The following is a 20882-nucleotide window of genomic DNA, read 5'->3' as shown; positions in this document are numbered from 1 at the left end:
GAATTTTTCTTAACAACAAACTCAGATAGTATATTTTTTTCTTACCTTATGATCATATGGATTGTATGAATGAAACAGCTGGGACAGATCCTTCGTTCTCTGTTTTTTCTGTAAAGGATTATTAATAAATAAGCCATATTAGAAAAGTTAAAGGAGAAAGAGAAGCTACTGATTTAAAAGCTGTATGCAGGTACAAACACATTCTCTCCCCACTTTGTTAATGAAATTGTAGTTATGAAGAGCAGTGCATGCAGATTAAGGATATTAAATATTACAGGAAATAATTAACATATATATTAACAATATTAAGGAAAATATCCTTAATAAATAATAAACACTCATGTGTGGAACCTCAGTGGAATGTGTAAACAATTCAGATTAGGTTTAATTTTTGCACAATATATCATAAATAATATTTTAGAATACAGATAAAACTGAGAGATCAGGCTACAATCTTGTAAAGACTTGTCTACTATTGTAGCATGTACATGCAGTATTGCCTTATAGAAGATCAGGTGTAAAGGAAGTCAGTTTGAAGAAGAATCATTTATTATTTGTCGATTTCTTTTGATGCTAATACTCTCAGCGCTTTGATTGTGGAAAGTTAATAGGTGATATCTCATTTAATGCCAAGGCAAAGAAAAAGAATTCTTCTGTTCGGAGCATAGTTCAAAGACAAAACCCGCTTGATCCAACTCCTACTGAATTTAGCCAAAGAGCTTTCAGTAATTTCAGCTGCTGTTAAATAGAATTTCTCAGCTGTGTCCTATGGAGGGTGGGCAGGAAGAGGAGAAAAACATCCTTTGTCTTTAATGCAGGGATGAGTCACAAATCAGTTCAAAGTTTTATTATGTCAAAATCGGCGTTTACTTATCTCATAGCTGGGGAAGGCAAGGCATTGCATGTTGGAAAACGTGTAAAGAGATAACTGCAAGAACTCCTTGCCTGTAGTCTGTTCCAGTCTTATTTAGCCATTATTTCTGTGAAAGTAGTTTTACAGGTAAGCTGGAAAGATCTGTTTATGTTTCCAGCATGGTGGGAACTAAATAGACAGCTGCATGACTGCAGAATTTATTTTAACTTCTGGAAACTATAGGGCAATTTAGTAACTTTTGATCATGCAACATGAACTATGCATTTCTTTCTTTACATAGTTTTTATTTTCACTGACACATTCAGCAACTTACAATGATTTCTTTTCTGGTAGTACAACTGTAGACAATCAAAGTACTTAAAATACTAAAAAAATAATTTTGACAAATGTGATAAAAATTAAAAAGAGATACATAAATGATTACTAAAAAGATTGTTTGAAAAAACTTAATTAAATGTAGCATCATGCAAGAAGAAGACAAAAGTGCTTGAGTTTGGGTTATGGAAACCCTACTAATCTTTCTAGGAAGAAAACCCTACAAAATCTAGAAAAAGTCCAAGTCTTGCTCATTGTTACTCAAGACTATTTCTCTTGTATTAATTTTGACTGCAATTACTTTAATAACCCTCAGTAAAATGATATGATGGAAAACCACCCATCTTTCACCCTCAGACTCTCACCAAAATGCTGGTTACATATTCAGCTAGACAAAGAGTGAAGATGGCTTCCCTTACACAACACACTGACACAGTCTTCAACTTTTTGTTGTTATAGAAAATTATGGTTTCTTTCCTCTCTTTCAACAAAAGCTTTATTTTTTTGTACAAAACTCTCCTGACTGGGGAAATGCTGGAAATTCCTAACAGAGAAAAACATGCAATGAAACTTCTCAAGATGCAGATGAAGAAATGCCCCAAAATTCCCAGGATGCCCCATGGGCTTAGCTGAACTAAATCTAAATAGCATATAACTGTTTTGTATAGAATCTAAATATATAGAGATAAAAATGTCATAAGCACAGAGTTAAGGTTGCTTAGTGATAGCTGCTTTCTACAACAAAGAGTGCACTTGAACTCAGATCTCTAAAACTCAAAAATACGTAGTATTTCAAAACACACACACAGGACAAGGAATTCATGCTGCTCCAATGGTAATCCCTTCAACTCCTACAGCTGGCATGAGTCACTTGATATGAATAATAAGTTTTTGAAATAAAGAAGCAGCATGGTTCACAGCTCACCTTTGTGCAGTACAGAGCAGCAGGTAAAGCAGGCCTCTCCATGTCTAGAGGCTACAGTGGAAAACAAGGAGTCCAAAAGCTCCTTTTCCTTCATCACCTCCAGGGGACTATTCAGTATCTTATCCATCTGCACACATCTACTCAGAATTTCTTCCCTTAATATAGCTTCATACCCCTATTTTTGCTCCCTCAGCTTAGTCCAACATCCCTTTAAAGTACCCTTTGACCAATATAATAACTTCTATTTCCCTGCTCTTTTTCTTCAGTGATCTGATTCTCCAGCCCTTTGTTCTGCACCAATAATGCTGCCCAAATCACATCATAAAAAGCACTCAAAAACCCCCTCTGAACTTAGGCAACTGTACTATCTTATCATACTGCACCACGTGCAGCAGCACTGTTGCTTTCAGACATGCTCACAGACCTACAGAGGATATATTCTAATTATTTCTGAAAAAAATTATATTTTCTTTCCAAATTAGCATGAAAAGACCTTCCAGGTGTCTGATAGCAACATCAGACTCATAGCTTATTCCTGTACTCCTATCAGGCCTGCCATACAGTAATAGATAGTCCTTAGTTTGCAGCAATTGAAGAAACAAATTCAGGGAGAGGAGATAGGTAAAGACAGAAATTCAGATCATATACTGATGTGAGCCACTTAAAAAATATATGCATATGACTGTAAAAACAAATTTTCAGTTGTCTGTTTTAAAAAGTTGTAAAAATACCACATTATATAGGAGATTAAAAGGAGACACTTCTTATATCTTTACAAGGAAAAGTATGTGAACATCTGATGAAGAATGAATTAAAATGATGCTGCTGCAGGACTGAGTTAAGTACTGTAAAACCATATATGCTTGTACACATAAGTATGCCAGGATGGAAGGTTTTCCTTAAATAAATCAATATTTTCTCTAAGTGAGTTATTTCAAGCTTGTTACTAAAATGCACCTAAGTAATTAACTTCTGAGAAGACAGGTAGTGTCCAAGATACTTATAAAAATAAGAACCAGAAACCAACATCAACTAATGACATTTCTGAGGACAGAACCCACAGACAATGTTAGTAGAGAGGAAGCAACACATTACCACAATTTCATTATTTCCCCCATCCTGCAAGCAGATATGCAATGCAAGTAACACACACTTTGCTCTGTTGATTTCCTTTCCCTCTCTCATTTTGCTGGGCCTCAGATTTTTGATTACTGGAATTTATTAAAGGGATACTGGTCATCCAATATGCATATTATATGTTTAAAGTAAAGTAACAATAAAGGTTCCTTCGACAACAGCCTGGGACTATACACCAATAAAGCTGAGTTAGTGACTTTGCTGTTTTTACTGGTTTTTTTAGTGCACCGCTTTTTAGCAATAATAAAACTTTTCTAATGCCTTACATGGACTATACTGTGGATTATTATTCTACTTTTGTAGGATAATGTAGAAGTGATGAAATTTCACTTAAAGAACAACAGAATGCAGAAAAATTAATCAACCAACAAAAAACCCCCAACAAACTCTGTAGCACAGAAGGAACCTAAAACCATTTAAAATATTTTCTGCACAAGTAAACCAGCATAGATTTTTGTGCTGACTACCTTAGAATTTTTTTTTTTTGCAAATAATTGTGTGAAAATAGGGTAAAAGTAGGGGTATCCTAATAATAAATTTTTATAATTAGAATATACTTTAGAAAAATAATTTTACAAATGGAATAGTTATAACAAATGCCAAACATTGTAGGCTCACACATGTATATTGCACTTATCTCATGATCCTCTTTTCATATTCAGGTGATAATTACCTGTCTTTCAGATGATTTTAATGTAGCCCAAAACTTGTTTGTTTTCTTTTCAAGCATGGTGCCATAGGTCTGCAATGTTTATTGTGAAGGAGAACTACAATATCACTGAGGTATTTATTTTATAGATTACTTAGAAGCTACTTAAATTGAATATTCTCAGATTTTCACCTAGGAATAAAAGGGACAAAATTACTCCCAACATGAAGGTATTGCTACTTTCCTTTAGACTCAACTTTCAGTTTTATAAAGCCTATTTTCACCTTCAAAGTTCTTATTAATTCCAGCCTAATACTGTGACTGATCTGCAGATTCCAGCAGTTTCGCTCAAAGTCTCTACATCAATATATTACCAGCAAAGTTCTCTTGTCTTTGTTTTCTTGCTCACATGATTTAAAATCATTCCAATATACAGGGCTACCTTCAGTAACAAGAACATGCATCTGTTTCTGTTCAAATACTCTTTCTCCATGAGTACAGTGAATAATAGCATGTGTCAAGGCAATCAGATTAATGTCTTTATTTCAGTTCTGTTCCCTCACGAATCATCTCTCCCATTTCTCTTTTACGTACTGCTGATCAGAATTAAAAACAATTTTATTTTACCACAGGAATCTTATTTAATTCAGAGTTTATAAAGCATCCCACCCCTATCCTTGAGCATGCTAACAACCAATAGAAATATTCAGTTTTTCTTTCAGCGAGTCTGGAAAAACACTTTACCTTCTTATGTAGGATCTAATACGACTTTAAATGAATTACTTCATTTAAAGTCATATTAAACTTAGTGAATCAGGGAAAAATTTAACTACAATTTTGATACACTTTGGGAAAAAAATGAATTAGCTTTTCAAGTGTATTCACAGTTTCCCTCCCCAGTATAACTGAAAGCACAGAGGCTCCAGAAAGACGGACACTCACAAAACCATGAGACTGGATCTTTCTTTTCTGAAGCAGCACTTACTAACACATTTTGTGTTATGGCATTCTCTGACTTCAGTAACATCCATTTTCTGATCAGTAAAAAAGCTGTGTCTTTCTTTTCCTATAGGTTACATCTGTGATCTCAAAACTACAAAGGCCTGGGGTAGTTCCAAACTCAGAACTCTTCTAAATTAGAATGAAGCAGGTAGCACCCTACCCAAAGACACCCCCTGAACTAACTAATCTCCACAGAATTACTTGGTAAAACACCAGAGGGAGAGACAGCAACTACTCCAACTGAGGTACATTTAAAAGCCTTGCTTGGAGATTCAATCCACAAAGTATTAAATCTGTGTACCTATAACCACAACAGAGATATGAGTCAAGCCACTGGAACCACCATGCTATCAAAGTTTGCAGATTGCTTTTTGGTCTGCAAAACAGCTTTTAAAAAAGTGATCAGAAACCACTGAACCATTCTCTTTGACCTCTGTTATTCAATGCATCACCCTGTTCGAAATGATCCTGAAAAAGACATTGTGCCCCAGCCAGATTTCTTGATAAAATCATACCTGGTGTTCCTTCTGCACTTGCATCCATGCTCTGTAAGCTCTGAAAGAATAGAAGTGACAATACAGGCCTGACAAGTTCTCTGCTTCCTACCACTAACTCGCCTCTACTGACATTATTCCTGCCTTTCTGATCCCATCTATAATAAAGCATAGAAGATAATTTGAGGAGTAGCTAGTCTTTTTGACCTCTATGTTAAAATAGACTCACAGTTCTACTTCAGCTACTGACCCACACATATATTCAGCTTGCCTGAAGAAATAACTTTCTAATAATTTTTGACCCATGCATAGAAAATATCATTTAGTGTATAGTGTGTTATTCACCAGTTCACCTCAATGTTACAGGATAGTGGACTTTTTTCCCCAGCTCCAATTAACAACAGAACTGTAGATAATTCATAATTCATATTTGATATACTTTTTTTTTTACACCCAATGATTCTTTAAAAAAAAATGGCATGGTTCTATGACTCCATGCAATGTATTTATTGTCTGAAAGAGCAAAATATATAAAACTTCACACGGATTTACTGATCATTAATACTATAAATTAATGCAAACCTTAAAGGAATACTGTCTTCAGGATTATAGCAACACAAATTATTATGGTTTAGTCTATTTTACATTTTATGTAGAGATTCTGATTTATGGAAAATTAGAGACATGTTCAAAAAACAGCTAGGATCTTCACAAGAACATCTGTCAACCTATCTGAAAATAATTTGTTGAAGGATACATTTTCAATTAAATCATGTGCATGGCAATTTCCTCCTTTTTACCTCCCATATATTAGCTATGTAATACAGACACTTCAAACCCATATATTTCACAAATGTTGCTGAATTTTATTCCTTCTGGTAAATTTGAGACATTTTAATTTATCTTATGATTAAAGCTTGCTATTCCTGTCACTTTTATTAGAGAGATAGGTAATCACCAATCATGTGAAATTTAACAAGGTCAAAGTGCTGAATTCTGCACCTGGGATGGGGCACACCTGGATGTATGGACTGAAGAATGAGAGGCTGGAGAGCAGCACTGTGGATGAGGGTTCCTGGTCGATGTCAAGGTGAATCAGAGCCAGCAGTGCCCTGGCAGCCAGGAGGGCCACCCCTGTCCTGGGGGCACCAGGCACAGCACGGCCAGCTGGGCAAGGGAGGGGATTGTCCTGCTCTGCTCGGGCTGGGGCGGCCTCACCTCCAGGGCTGGGGGCAGCTCTGGTGCCACAGTGTAAAAAGGACATGGAACTGTCAGAGAGTGTCCAAGGGAGGGCCATGGGGATGGGGAAGGCCTTGAGGGGAAGCTGTGTGAGGAGCAGCTGAGGGCACTTGGGCTGTTCAGCCCGGAGGAGACAGAGGGCAGACATTGCAGTCAACATTTTCCTTGTGAGAGGAAGAGGAGGGGCAGGCACTGATCTCCCTTTCTGGTGACCACTGACAGCACTTGAGGAAATGACCCTGAGTCAGGGCTGGTTTAGGTTGGATATCAGGAAAAAGGTTCTTCACCCAGAGAGTGGTTGGGCACTGGAACAGGCTCCCCAGGGAAGAGGTCACAGCACCAAGCCTGACAGAGTTCAAGACATATTTGGACAATGCTCTCAGGCACTGGGTGTGATCCTTGTGATGCCCTGCACAGGGCCAGAAGTTGGACTCAATAACCTTCCAACTTAGGATATTCTACAATTCAATGATTCTATAAATTATGCAAAATTTATTCTGAAGACTTTTACAAAGCAATTATTTATTTCAGAAAAACCCTTCAGCACTTGTTCATTTTGAGGGTCCACAAAGTTAGTATAGTTTGTAAAAGGCTCCGTCTCACTTCAGACAGATTTTTATATCTGAAATTCATGTAGAAATTTCACAGTTTATATATGAGGTATGAGGTGGGTATTTCCTAAGGATGCCACTATAACTGATTAGGAAGACTGCTTAGGTCAAAACAATTTGTAGAAAAAAATATCTAGCTGAATCTTGGCCTGGGGTATCAGCCATATTTCAAATCAGATTGACACTAAATCAGAAATAAAGTGATTGGTCACTAAAGGGATAGACTGTTTTTGAATATGTCTAGTTATTGCAGCCAGTTACACAAGAATATAAACAAAAATGAACTGCAAACTACATCTTAGTAATGAAATGTAATTTTAAATATCTATGTATCTGTATCTACAGAAGTGTTAAGCCCAGGACATACCTAGGCCCAGGACAGACCTGTCTGCAGGGCACTCTTTTCCTTTTTATGATCTGGTGAGGTTATCTGTGTGCTGTACCACACACAAGAAGCCTGGAAAGCATCAAGTTTTCCAGTCTTCCAAGGAGAACAGAAAGAGAAGTGCTGAAGAGGGCACAGTGTGGTACAAACTGTGAGGAGCAGTGCTCAAGTGCTTGTTGTGTGAGAGAGACCAACTACAACACCTGAATTCACTAGACACAAAAAACTCCTCTGACTGTTTTATCTCCCTCTATTATTCAGTCCTCCACTCTACTGCCAGGTTTTCAGGAATTCCAAGTTCCAAGATTTTTAGCCCAATGACCAGAGGTGCAGGTACAGCAATGAAAACAGTGGAAGATAAAAGTTCCAGAGCACTCACTGACCTGATCGACTGCAATGGCTTTGAGGGAGTGCACTCAAAGACAGAAGGATTATCAAAGACAAGATGAAGTTCAAGAAAGGATCACCAAGAACCCACCTCAGGATATTGCAGTGTCCTTTCATTCCAAAGCACGTTGTATGGGCCATGATAAATGTTACATTATTTACAAATGATGGACAAGCTTAGTTGCCTCCATGATACAAATTAATTTGCTGTCTGTGTTAAGTTACAAAAATTACACCTAAACCACATTCTTATTTGAAGATGTCTGGAAGTTTGAAAATTTTCTGTTCTGATGCCTATACCCAGTTTCAGGGAATAAGTTGTTACTAATTACTACAGCTGCTGGCACTGTAGTTCTGAGCAGTCTGAATTATTAAGTGAATTAAAATTCAAAATTGAAAAATAGTATTTTGTTTCAGTTTTACATTAAGTTACCTAAATATAATTCAAGCAAAAATTACCAAAATTGCAAAAAGGCACAGTAAAGACTTCTTCCATGGTTCTTCCACTTCATTATGAGGCAATGAACAAGACAGAAAAATAAAGAGTAGATTGGAGATAAAACTGTTTACTCTAATAAAATCAAAGGCTATTCTACCTTATCTCTGAGAGTATCTTCCTTTCCTTCTATCCAGCTCAGGAGCATGTGGTGTTCAAAACTCTTGATGCTATTTCAGCTTCCTTGCAACTAAAATTCCATCAAGGTTTTCAGACAGGCTCACAGGGGAAGGAGGATGGGTAATGAATGCTTATGGCCACTACAAATCTTGGAGGACTGCACTTTCCAAAACTATTTTTTTATACAACATGGCTGCAAGCATCAGTCCACAAAGTTACATGATGTTAACAGTAGCTTCATGATTCTTGCAAATTCTCTAACTCTTTCTGGCCTGACAATGAAGTTTAGGAAGAACTCCCTGTCTTTCTCCTTATGTATATTCTCCATATTTTATTTTCCAATTATTTTTCTTAACAACATGGCCTAGAATGAACTCATAGCCATGCTTCACTTTAAGATGCTCAAATTTTCAACTTGGATAAAGTTTATGACGAAGCTGCTGGTAATTTTCATTCCAACCAGTTTCTGCTGTAAAAAAAAAAAAAAAACCCAAACAAAAAACCACCAAAATTAAAAAAAGTAGAACACCAACTAAGCTGGTTTCCTAAGTGTATTTGCAATCCTACTTTGAATTTTGACTTTTTTTCTCAAGCAACACAGTTGTGCTCCTTGAAAGCACAAGCCTTCTATTCTACACCAGTGTAAGACTTAAGAGCCACAGCTCCAGGCTAGAGTAAAAATACTTTTGTCCTTTCTTAGGGGTCTGACTCCGCACTGTCCAGCTGTTACCATGCAATTTAACTCATTCCCCAGATTCAGCTATGAACTGAATTTTCAGCAGTTCCATAGGCAGATCATTTATAGCTCTCAAAAAGGCTTCAACCTATTTAGCAGCTCAACTGACTCCCACAACAACAAAAACAGACTTTCATTTCAGCGCCTGGTCAAATAACTTAAGGTGGTTTGAGCATGAGCTGATTCTAGCTCTAAAATAAAATGGTCTTTAAACATTCATAAAATTCTGTTTAGCAGTTTTATCTAACCACAAACCCCCTATTCTCAGGTAATTATGCTCCTTTGAATTCATTGCAAAAACTTGAAGTTCTGGCTACATACTGAAGGGTGAGCACTAGGGTAGATTTAATGATACAGCATAAAAGCAGTCAAATGTTTTGGCCATCTTCTAAACAGAGGAAAGGAAGAACAAGACTTTCAAAAGTCAACCATTTTATAGAGTTACTGGCAAAAAAACCAGGGAGGAAATAATCCAAAACTATTTCTAAGTTACCTTGTTACTTTCTAATCTAGAAGGTAACAAAAGGAACCAAAGTTGATATGGCACTAACCAACAGACACACCAATCAAAATAAACCCCATCAAAGAATAACTGGATTTGCAGATGAGAGAATTCATAGCTATCAATGGTTTGTAGGGCTTTCTGCAGTACCTCACATGTTTTTCTCATAAAAATCATAAACGAACATGGATGTAAATAAAACTACTAGAAAGCAACTTGATGGGAAATGTTAGCTTGGAATACTAGAGCAGTTCAGTGAAAAATATGAAGAATTATATATTTTTTTTTCTTCATGCGCCACATTTTCCTCCAGCCTTCACATTTTTAACACCCTAGTCCCAAAGCTGTCATGAAAATATTCACTCAGGTTTTTATTCTAGCAGAATAGCAAACAGCAAATAAAAGTGTAGTGCTGAAAAACAAATTGCTGAACCAACAGAGGTTCAGCAGTCAAACTCAGACATTAATCTTGGCTTCTCTTACACACAAAGAACATTCTGCATGTTACACCATGCGTTGTTGCATGTGTTGGGGAGGGGAGATGTGTGTCAGGGGCCAAGGACCTTTGGTACACCAGGAGCAGTTATCACAGCTGCATCCAGTTCCTGGGGCATGTAATGTCAGTTCGTCACAGCACTTAACAGGGGAGCTCATAGTGACCATACCCTGGAGTAACAGTACTGCTGAATAAGTGGCATTGGTTTTTTTTCTACTTACTTTTCTTTTCTCCCACCTTGTGATCTCCACAGCATTCCTCTTTAACTTTGGAAGACTATCCCTACATAATTCCATTGCATGATTTTTGGATTGGCCGCCATTATTCTGATGCAAAAAGTATTATTGATTCTGCTATGTCTGTGAGAATTAGAGATGAGATGGTACCTTCCTGTCTGGGCATTTAAATTGCATTAACTAATCAAGTCCACCCAAAGCTGCACTCTCTCAACCTTCAAGTGCTTAATAGTGCCATTGGTTCTGTCATGTATCACATGAAACCTTATCAAGTTATTTCTAAATCCATACAGAACAGCACACAAATTCTTTCCTTGCTTTATCTTTGACCCTGGCCTCCCCAAGCACCTTGTGCCCCATCACTACCCACACTAAAGCCTGAAACATATGATCAAAGGCAAGAGTGGCCCTCAATTGTCATCTTTCCTCACTGTCTCTGCTTAACAGGTAGCTTACCAGCCTTTTCTTTGATGGGACACCTACAAGGTCCACTTCTGCTCCTTTCCTTTAGAGCTCTGAACATGGCTAAAGGTGCCCCTTGCACAAGCAATGCTAGTCCATTTGCTGTCCAGATACCTAAAGTTAAAAAAGTGCTGAAGCAGAGGACAGCTAATATTGCCTGACACAGGAGTGAGGGATTATTTTTCAGTGACACTGGGACAGTTTGGCAACATTTGGAAAATCATGACTTTTGAATAGGTAAGAGCACATGAGTTTCCAAAGAAGATTCAGCTGTTTGTGTGCAGAGAATCAGAACTACAAAACCTGTATCCATCCATCCAGCAAAGGAGGTAAACATCACACTGTATCTACTGGCACTCAAGAATGCCTATTTCTAGTGCCTTGCAGAATTCTAATCAAAGAGAGATACGGTGCATCTGCAGCCACTCAGTTATGAAAGGTTGTCATGAAACTTCTTGGAGACCTCCTAGAGGGAAGTAAAAGTAAAGCACAGTCTAACAAAAATAAGTAGCCATTGTAGAATAAAGACCAGAGAATTTCTGCTCCCACAGAAATGACCAACTACAACTTGTCTGGCAGACAGCAGTGAGGTGCATATTGTATTATACAATCCTTATGGAAAAAATCTCTTAGTGCATTATGTACTGCCTCCTGTAATTGGGAGATATGAGAACAGATCTAAGGATGGTTTGATTAAATGGAGTGGGATACAAGGTCTGATCACTCATATTTATTTCTCCTAATAATGGTGAGTGTACTAACAGTCTGTTAGTTTTCTAACTCTTCAGGGTGACTGAGCAGCTGCAGCAGCTGCCTCCAGCCAGCTCTGTATACTCAGCATGACGCCACATGGTATGGAATACTCCTTTGGCCAGCTTGGGGCAACCGTCCCAGCTGTGCAGCCTCCCAGCTTCTTGTGCCCCTCCAGCCTTCTTGCTGGCAGGGCATGAGGAGCTGAGAAGTCCTTGACTTGCTATAAACACTACTTAACAGCAACTAGAAATATCATGTAGTGGTATCAACATGATTCTCATATTAAATCCAAAACACAGCACCATACCAGCTACTAGGAAGAAAATTAACTCTATTCCAGCCAAAAGCAGGACAGCTATGAAGTTTGTAAATTGGTTATTCACCTCAGTTTAGTAAGCACAGTACTTAATACAACTAATACAGAGAGAAAAAAATTAATAAGACACTTCAGAAGCATTAAAGGAAATGTTCAATAGTTGACTGACAAAATTTTCTAGCTCGAAGCAATGTAATTATTTGGTGATATAAAGAAAGAGAGAAGGAAAGAGAAAGTGAATATATAATTGAAACTGAATTTTTTACACCATTGAAAATATATACAGAAATATTAGAATCCACACTGCAGTTAATAGCAGTGTAATCTGCAGTCACATTACTGCTCTCAAAACCACTACCATGTCCTATTCTCAGTAGAGATCAACATAATTGTACCTTGCTAAGATCCTTATTTTCAAAATTACTATTTCCTCCTGTCTTTTTCAAGTGACAGAAGTCAAGTTGACCCTGAGACGATAATCTCCCCTAATGTTTCAGAAATTGTGATGGACCAAATCACAACAGAGAAAAGTCCCCACATGAGTAATAGCTGCCTCGAAAAAAAGAGACCAGAGAAGTTATCAGAAGTGTAAGGCATTACATGCTCTTAATTTTAGAGGAAAAAAGTAACTTTCACACTTAGAATTACTCTGATCCTTTGCAATGCAGCTAAATATGAGTTCCCTACCAACACATCTGAGTCACGTTCTCTTACATTGCTTATTACTAGTTCAACTAGAATCTGTAATTTGAGTTATGCAGTTATCTGCATTATCACTTTTACAAGCAAACACAGCAAGGAAATTGAAAAATTCAGATACATAATAACAATAATAGCAGCAGTAACAAGACACAAAATAGCATTTCATCATTAACATGTTTCAGAGTGAGAATTTTCAACCCACTGGACATAAGGAGCATCCAGACTCATCTCTGAAACAGTGCATTTAGCAGAGGGTGGATAAAATGGGGGCAAAGGAAAGAAAAAAAAAATTGGGTAGCATTTAAGTTCTGGACAACATCTCAGCTCATTTTCCATGCACATGAGTCAGCATTACCGTAATTGCTGCTTAAAAAAAAAAAAAAAAAATTCATGCCTAGGTTTGTTTTAATGTTTCTCTAAAGTGAAAGAGTATTTGTGGTAAGCATAATCTAATTGATGGTTATTAAATGACAAGACCACTCAGACAGATGTCTGATTCTCCATGGACATTTTTTCTCCAGGAGAAATAAGAAAGGCCTGCAGCCTTAGCTGTCTTTTCTGAACTTATGGTGGCAGAAATGTCCATCTGGATTAGTGTCATCTGCCCTTTTAGCAAAATATTGGTGCCTGTAAGGCTTTCAGTGATAAATTATCTATGTGAAGGGATGATTCCATGTTGACCTACTGATTGTTTTTTCTATTCGGATAATCTCAAATGAGGATTTTCTCCCAAAAGACAATTATATTTAAGATCATCATCAAAACCATCCACTAAAAATAAAAAAGTACTAAACATTACTATGCTTCATACTCTACAGATTTTCTCTAGAGGTGGTAAAGTCTTCCAAAAAGCTAATCTAAAAGGAACTGACATGACAAGTATGTTATTATTGTAGCTGTGATACTTGGGCAGAATCACCAAAGCCATTTTGAGTCAGAGTTGCTGAAGAGGAACTCACTAAAGTGGAGCAGTTTGCAACTAGCAATGGATTTGTCCACTGCAGAAGTATATAAAAACTGAAATGACATAGCAAATAAATTCAGCCTTCAGAAAAACGGAACAAAGAAGAAAAGAACAATAAGAGTTGTCAAATACCTTGCTCACTGATTCAACATCTGTTTTTAAACAGATGCTTAAAAAACATCTGTACAGACAAAATTCTTTTCCCATAAAGAAATGTTACCAAAAGATCCACTGCAGTGGATGCTGTTATGAACACCTTGTGGAAGCACCAAGCTCCCAAGGGCAGACTGGTGATCCAAAGCAAGCTGAGGCACTTGCACAGACCAGCTGTATGGCAGTGCATGTGCTCTTTCTTACCCAATGCAAATGCAATAAAATGCATTCATTAACATGGATAATATTTCATTAAAAGATGAAAGGGTCAGAATGCATAACGTGGATGGTTGTGTGCTACTTCCTTTTCCTAGCAGAGAAACATAAGTTACTCTAAGCAAGGAATAACAAATAAAATGCCTGTCCATTTCTGGTAATGCAGGAAAGACCATCAGCTGCTGTCTAGAAGTATTGTGAATATAAAACACAGGAGATTAGCACAAGCTCTTCCTGCTCTGTTTGACTAGTTGCTCTCCATTTCTACTAAGAGATAAAAGAACAAAGGATCTCATAACACAGGAATTTTGAAGGACTACAGGGAGAAAAAAAAAAAAAGAGAAACAAAATCTATTAATTACAGATTTTCATCAGCCCTGGATTAGAGGCCCCATCTTCTTTGAAGGTTCTATTTCACTGAAAGCAATAAGTACTAGTGCTACAAATAAGAAGAAAGAATGTAAAACTGGGTTAAATTGACAATTACCATTTTCCAAGTAGTACTTCTAACTACAGAACAGCTAATGTTCTTTTAATAATTTATCTCTTCACAGATTGTCTTCCCATGAGTACCCAGTTAAACAGAAGTGAGTAAATCAACTTAAGCTCTCTGCACCTCCTATGAAAACGGCATGCTTAAGAACTTGTGCATTGGAGTACAAACCTGAAACACAAACTAATGTTTTGATTTTTAAACTTCCTACCTTCCAAAAATTACATTTCTGAACCTTTTTTCATGTATCAAAATATCTTAGTCTCATTTGAGACTAAGACAAATAATGCAACCATGTGAGTTGGGTGCACCAAGGAGACTACTTATACAGCAAGGCATTTATATTTGAAAACTTACAATTTCCCATTATGGATAGTCTATAATAAATGAAAAAATTGCTCAAGCTGCACTACACTAAACAGCAAACTGAAGAAGCCAGATATAATCTTATTTTATGTCTCCAGCAGCTGACACATCCTATGGAATTCATGGTACATACTGAGAGTAAACAGAGATACTCTGTTTAGCTTTCAGACACAAGCAAAGGAATACAAGTTCCAATATATTGTTTTGACTTTGTGTTGGTGTACCAGGATACATAAATTGAAAGAAATAGGTTTTTCATTTAAATTGATTTACATTGCTGGCTGACTTTCATTCTTACACTGAAAGGAAATATAAATGTTATTTATGCCCGCAAAAATGATACAGTAATGAGCTGAATTACTACAGGCATCAATCTTGTATACTTTCCTGTTTTGAGATTCAGATTACAAAAAAAACAAATTCAATTTTTTGAAATAGATCAAACCATGCCATCTGATATGATTGCTATCATTATTACTTATAAATAGCTATTTATATCTAGCAAAATACAATCAATAGCCATGCACCTTCTTTATAAAAACAGTTTGGAACTTCAGATGAGACGGGAGGGAGGGAGGGAGGGAGGGAGGGAGGGAGGGAAGGAGGGAAGGAGGGAAGGAGGGAAGGAGGGAAGGAGGGAAGGAGGGAAGGAGGGAAGGAGGGAAGGAGGGAAGGAGGGAAGGAGGGAAGGAGGGAAGGAGGGAAGGAGGGAAGGAGGGAAGGAGGGAAGGAGGGAAGGAGGGAAGGAGGGAAGGAGGGAAGGAGGGAAGGAGGGAAGGAGGGAAGGAGGGAAGGAGGGAAGGAGGGAAGGAGGGAAGGAGGGAAGGAGGGAAGGAGGGAAGGAGGGAAGGAGGGAAGGAGGGAAGGAGGGAAGGAGGGAAGGAGGGAAGGAGGGAAGGAGGGAAGGAGGGAAGGAGGGAAGGAGGGAAGGAGGGAAGGAGGGAAGGAGGGAAGGAGGGAAGGAGGGAAGGAGGGAAGGAGGGAAGGAGGGAAGGAGGGAAGGAGGGAAGGAGGGAAGGAGGGAAGGAGGGAAGGAGGGAAGGAGGGAAGGAGGGAAGGAGGGAAGGAGGGAAGGAGGGAAGGAGGGAAGGAGGGAAGGAGGGAAGGAGGGAAGGAGGGAAGGAGGGAAGGAGGGAAGGAGGGAAGGAGGGTTGGTTAGATGCAGTTTTATTAATGCTCTTTAAACTGCAGGCTGAAGGAAGTAAATAAGCAGTCCATAAGGACAGTGTCAAGAAGAAGTGAATTTAATATTTGACAAATAAATCAGAGACTATCACTGTTATAATTCTTTCCATAATTATTCACAATCAGCTTGAGAATGCTGGAGTCACAGAAGTCTTAAAATGGAAAAAAATTACTATGTATAACCAATCAGCTACTACTCTTGGAAGTCATTCACCCCAAACTTCATAGAAAGCAGTCAAGATCTTCAGTAAAACCACTGTATTACCCTTCCTCACAATCTGAACAGCCATTTATATACGAAAACACATTCAGTGGTCTAGCCTAGCATCATTTCCCTTACTGGACTGAAAAAATCCTTCTCTTGAATGTGGCACAGTTCTGCAGAAAATGTACATTTTTGTATACATGCTTTATGTATTAAAGCCATCTGAAATTGCATCTTACCACTGCAGCTGGAACTTGAGGCATTTTTGCAGCTGGGGTTCCTGGACGTGGGTAGAATTGATTAATAAACAAGCTTGGAAATCTGTACAGTTCTACAAGTTTCATAGTTTCTTGAAAATCTTCATCTGTCTCTCCTGGAAATCCACAAATGATGTCTGTAGCAATAGTTATTCCAGGCACTCTGTAAAGGAAGTAGAAAGAAATACTTAACTGAGGACAGGTAGAAATGTTGCTCCCTTAAAAGCTAGTGTATATAGACATATAACCTTCAACTTTATCTACAGAAATTGAGACCTACAAGGATTTTGGGGGAAAAAAATTTTTAACACTATTGCTTGGTAATGAGAAATTCATCAGTAACAGAAGACACCGCAGCAAATACTGGATTAGGATTGTGACAGAAGAGTGAAAACATCTGGATCAACTCTTCTTTCAATCAAAATTAGAGGTAATCAGCACACCTTGTTATTTCTTGAATTCTGATTGCTTAATCCATAAAATGCAAACCTTTTGAGACTCAGTGACTAGAAAATGTCAACTATGTAATGTTTTATAAGGCTGCTAACAAAGTAGAACAGGGCATCTGAAAGAGGGGACTGGCATGTCATTATCACCGAGCAAATTAAACAAAATTGGCTTAGAAGCCAAAAATACATCTTTAGTCACAAGTTAATTTTTAACTCAGTATGGTAAAACATCAGCCTATGCCTTGCTTTAAAAGGAAAACAAAATACTTAAGTTCACAAATGCACAGGCAGTAAGTTCTCTTGTTATTTAAGCAAGGTCAACATTTCCTAATTGTTCCCCTTGGACCGAATATGCAGATCCCTCACACACATCAGGTTAAGGCAGCACAGCTGGCAGAGACAGCTCACAGACATAGAAGGATGCAGAGAAGAGGGTGAAGTTAGGGGGCTTCAGTTGAAATTGTGCCACTACCACCATCATGGACATGGTGGGAACATGCCATGAACACTTTCACCAGTAGATACTGGAGCAGCTGTCAAGGCCTGCACCCAGACTGAGCTTTGTGTACAGTGGAGATAATGATAAGCATCCTCTGGAGAGAGGCAAAAACACATAGTGCTCAGTGCTCCCTCCTAACACACATGAGACTGCTTCCACAACACAGAGTTCACCCCACACTGCCAGTAACAATGATAAACGGCAGAAAATATTGGAGAAAAGTAAAAATTCTATACAAGTATTGGTGGTATCTAACTTGGAACTGACCCTGTTTTAAGGAGGGGGAGTAGATGAGATGTCTTCCAGAGGTCCCTTCCAATCTAAATAGTACCACAGCTCTTATATAGACCACAGGCAAGGGAACAGCTGAAAGAGATTGTTTTAGGGGTGAATGGCATAAAGACAGCTGTCACAAGCAAAGTTCACACTTGAGGTTAAGAAGGGGTCTCCAAGACTGTCTTTAACCTAAAGAAATGGATGGAAGGTTTCTCTTCCCCTCATCTGGTTAAGACCATTCAGAACTGTGAATGCCAGTGCATGTAATCCAAATTACATTTATAAAGCATTCAAATAGCCAAAGAAAACTATAATTTCTTATTAGACACTACATCACCACAGTGAAAAAAAAATAATGTTGTGATTATAGTGAGTGAAGAAACTTGATTTTGAACAACTGAAAGAAAAACTTCCTGAAACAATGAGTTATACTGAAAAAGGAAAACCTGTTGGTGAAAGACCCCAAAAAGGAAAGCAGAGAATACTGTTCTTATTAATTTTATTAGGTGCAATATTAGACCACAGCTTATATCTACCACACCAGCCTTCAGACAAATTGTAAATGGTAGTAAATATATTTTGTGAATTTTTTTTCCCCCAAACTTAATTTTTTTTTCTGCAAGTATTGGCAATGAGCTTATATTAATGCCTTGCCCTCCTTTTAACATGTGTCTGGACATATAGGTAGCAGCACAGGAATTTATGATATATTATTAGAATCTTCTTTCACCTTTTTCCATATGAAAAATCCCCAGCAAAGAAACCAAATTCTATCAATTTCTTTTTGAGTTCACCAATTCCATCATCTGAGCTGAGGTTAAAAGATGGCATTTGAACAACAAATCAAAACCACTATAAAACAGAACATTTTCAAGGACTTGATCCAACAACCCTAAGTGGGAAGCACAATCTGGATGTTGTGCCGAAGAGCAGAAATCCCCAGAGCTGATGGCTCAGCACACTCAGTCACCACTGCCTTCCCAAGACTGACAAACTTCAAGATATGAACTTCTGCTTGATATCAAGTAACAATAAAATTCCTTATCTTTAAGGACTGAGTGAGGAGAGCAGCACCACACCCTGCTACATGATTTTGTTCATACCACAAATATCTTGTGCACCAGTAGTAAGTGCATGGAAGAAAGAGTACATTACTTTATAAACCAATACCACCCAACATCAGCTGCCACTTCTCAGAACACGAACAGAACATTCATTACATTTGACAAAACCATTATAATGAAGATATTTTATCCATTTTAATGACACTATTGGCAACAGTCAAAGCATTTATTACCAATGGTTGTAGTAATACCATCCTTTACAAAGGCCTGGTTGTTTCTATAGCAACATGAATTATAAGGTCCAATCAAGCTAGATACAATAAAATATGCTCTTTTTCTCCATAACACCAGTTGTCATTCAGTTAAAAGGAAATTACATATTTTAAAAATTCATAAACTCTACAAATGTCTGAACTCCATTTGCTGATAAGGTGTTAATTATCTTAGTAATTAGATTTCTTCCTGGATGGAATTATTACACACAAAGAAAAGCCTGGGTACAAAAAGAGAATAAGGACCGTGGTGTATTCAGCAACAGCAATTAATTACAGTTCAATCCAGTGTAACTGCCTAAAATATGGCATTGCATAGTGCATTTTTATATCACTGCTGATTATATTGTTTAACAAGCAGTTTAAAATGGGGAGAAAAGCATGAGATTTCACTCAAAGTCCAAAATGACAAAAAATCAAGCTCTTAAAGACTTTTCAAAGCAGCGATGAACAAAAATATGTACAATTAGTTCCACATGTGAAACATAATTTCTTAATGAAAAAAGAGGGGAAAATGATATCATTATGGAAAAATATAAAACACATACACACTTGAAAATTAAGGTGACCTTTTCTCTGACAGTCTGAAAGAAAGCAGCACAAAACTCTTTATTACTTTGATTCAGATAATGTTTAAGAATTGCTCCATCTATGAAATATGATCCAAAATCACATAAAAACAAGTTCTTGTGCATCAGCCAATATTATTGTTATTTTACACCAAATGCTGCTTATCTATTCTGAAGCAAACAAAGAAAATATTGCTGAACATCCCCTGTAACATTTATTACATAAACTCATTTACGGTTAGCCTAACTATTCAGTTTCCACAAATGGTTTTTAGGGTGTAGGATAGAATCTCTACAACATGCTGACTCTCGATTGATATATTTCCAATAAAACTGTGGAATTTCAGAACAAGATGAATTAGAGGAATTATTAAAGCCATGTATAAGATAAAACAGCCCTAATACTTATTTTCTCCCCTATGTCCCTCTACATATATAAATCCCTTCCCTCTACTCAAGCAGACTGATGTATTCTGAACTAGAAACTAGACCAGCAATGCAAACCCCATCATCCTGGGCAATTCTGAATACCCAAAAAAGAAGCAACTACTTCACCTTACAATGAAGACACATCTGTTTTACTGTGATGCTGTAAGGGCCAACAGACCCATGAGCAAGTGCTGATAGCACAGGTATCTGAACTTCACAGAAAGGAAGAACAAGATGTGTTTGAAACAATACAGAAGAAAAGCAACATCTCACCCTCTGCCTAAAGAGGAACCAAGTCAGCCTTTTTTTCAGAGAAAAAAATCAGACCCAAGGAATTGACTGATGCCTAGAAGTCAAGTCATGGACAAGTGACTTAGAAGATAAAAAGAATAACACCTGACAAAAAAAAAAAAAAAACCAACCAGTAAGACCACCCCCATTTTCAAAACCAGTATTTCTAAAAAAAGCAGCAGCAAAATTGTGAAAATGTCTAGGATTCACTTGTTACATGGACCATTTAATGTGGTTTTAGGTACAGAAAACATTTCCTTTAGCAATAACCATTACAAACCAAATCCACATTCCGGAGAGAAATTATGTAAAGGAGCTAAAATTATCACCTTCAGCTACTCACATGATCACTTGAAA

General features: G+C 37.5%; 1 protein-coding gene across 1 annotated transcript in view; it reads right to left on the bottom strand.

Annotated features, from left to right (window-relative positions):
- The window catches only part of CDKAL1 (CDKAL1 threonylcarbamoyladenosine tRNA methylthiotransferase), a 378616-nt gene that overhangs the window by 87867 nt on the left and 269867 nt on the right, over positions 1-20882 (bottom strand). Inside the window, exons 12-13 of the mRNA XM_084207700.1 lie at positions 16659-16839; positions 46-108 (exon numbers count right to left, since the gene is read on the bottom strand). Of these exons, the coding sequence (XP_084063826.1) occupies positions 46-108; positions 16659-16839 (244 nt within the window). The remainder of the gene's footprint in view (positions 1-45; positions 109-16658; positions 16840-20882) is intronic.

Source organism: Fringilla coelebs (genome assembly GCF_963513975.1).
Source record: "Fringilla coelebs genome assembly, chromosome: 1".
Lineage (NCBI taxonomy): Eukaryota > Metazoa > Chordata > Aves > Passeriformes > Fringillidae > Fringilla > Fringilla coelebs.
Note: the sequence above shows the minus strand (reverse complement) of the source record. Positions and strands in the feature narration are given on the sequence as shown.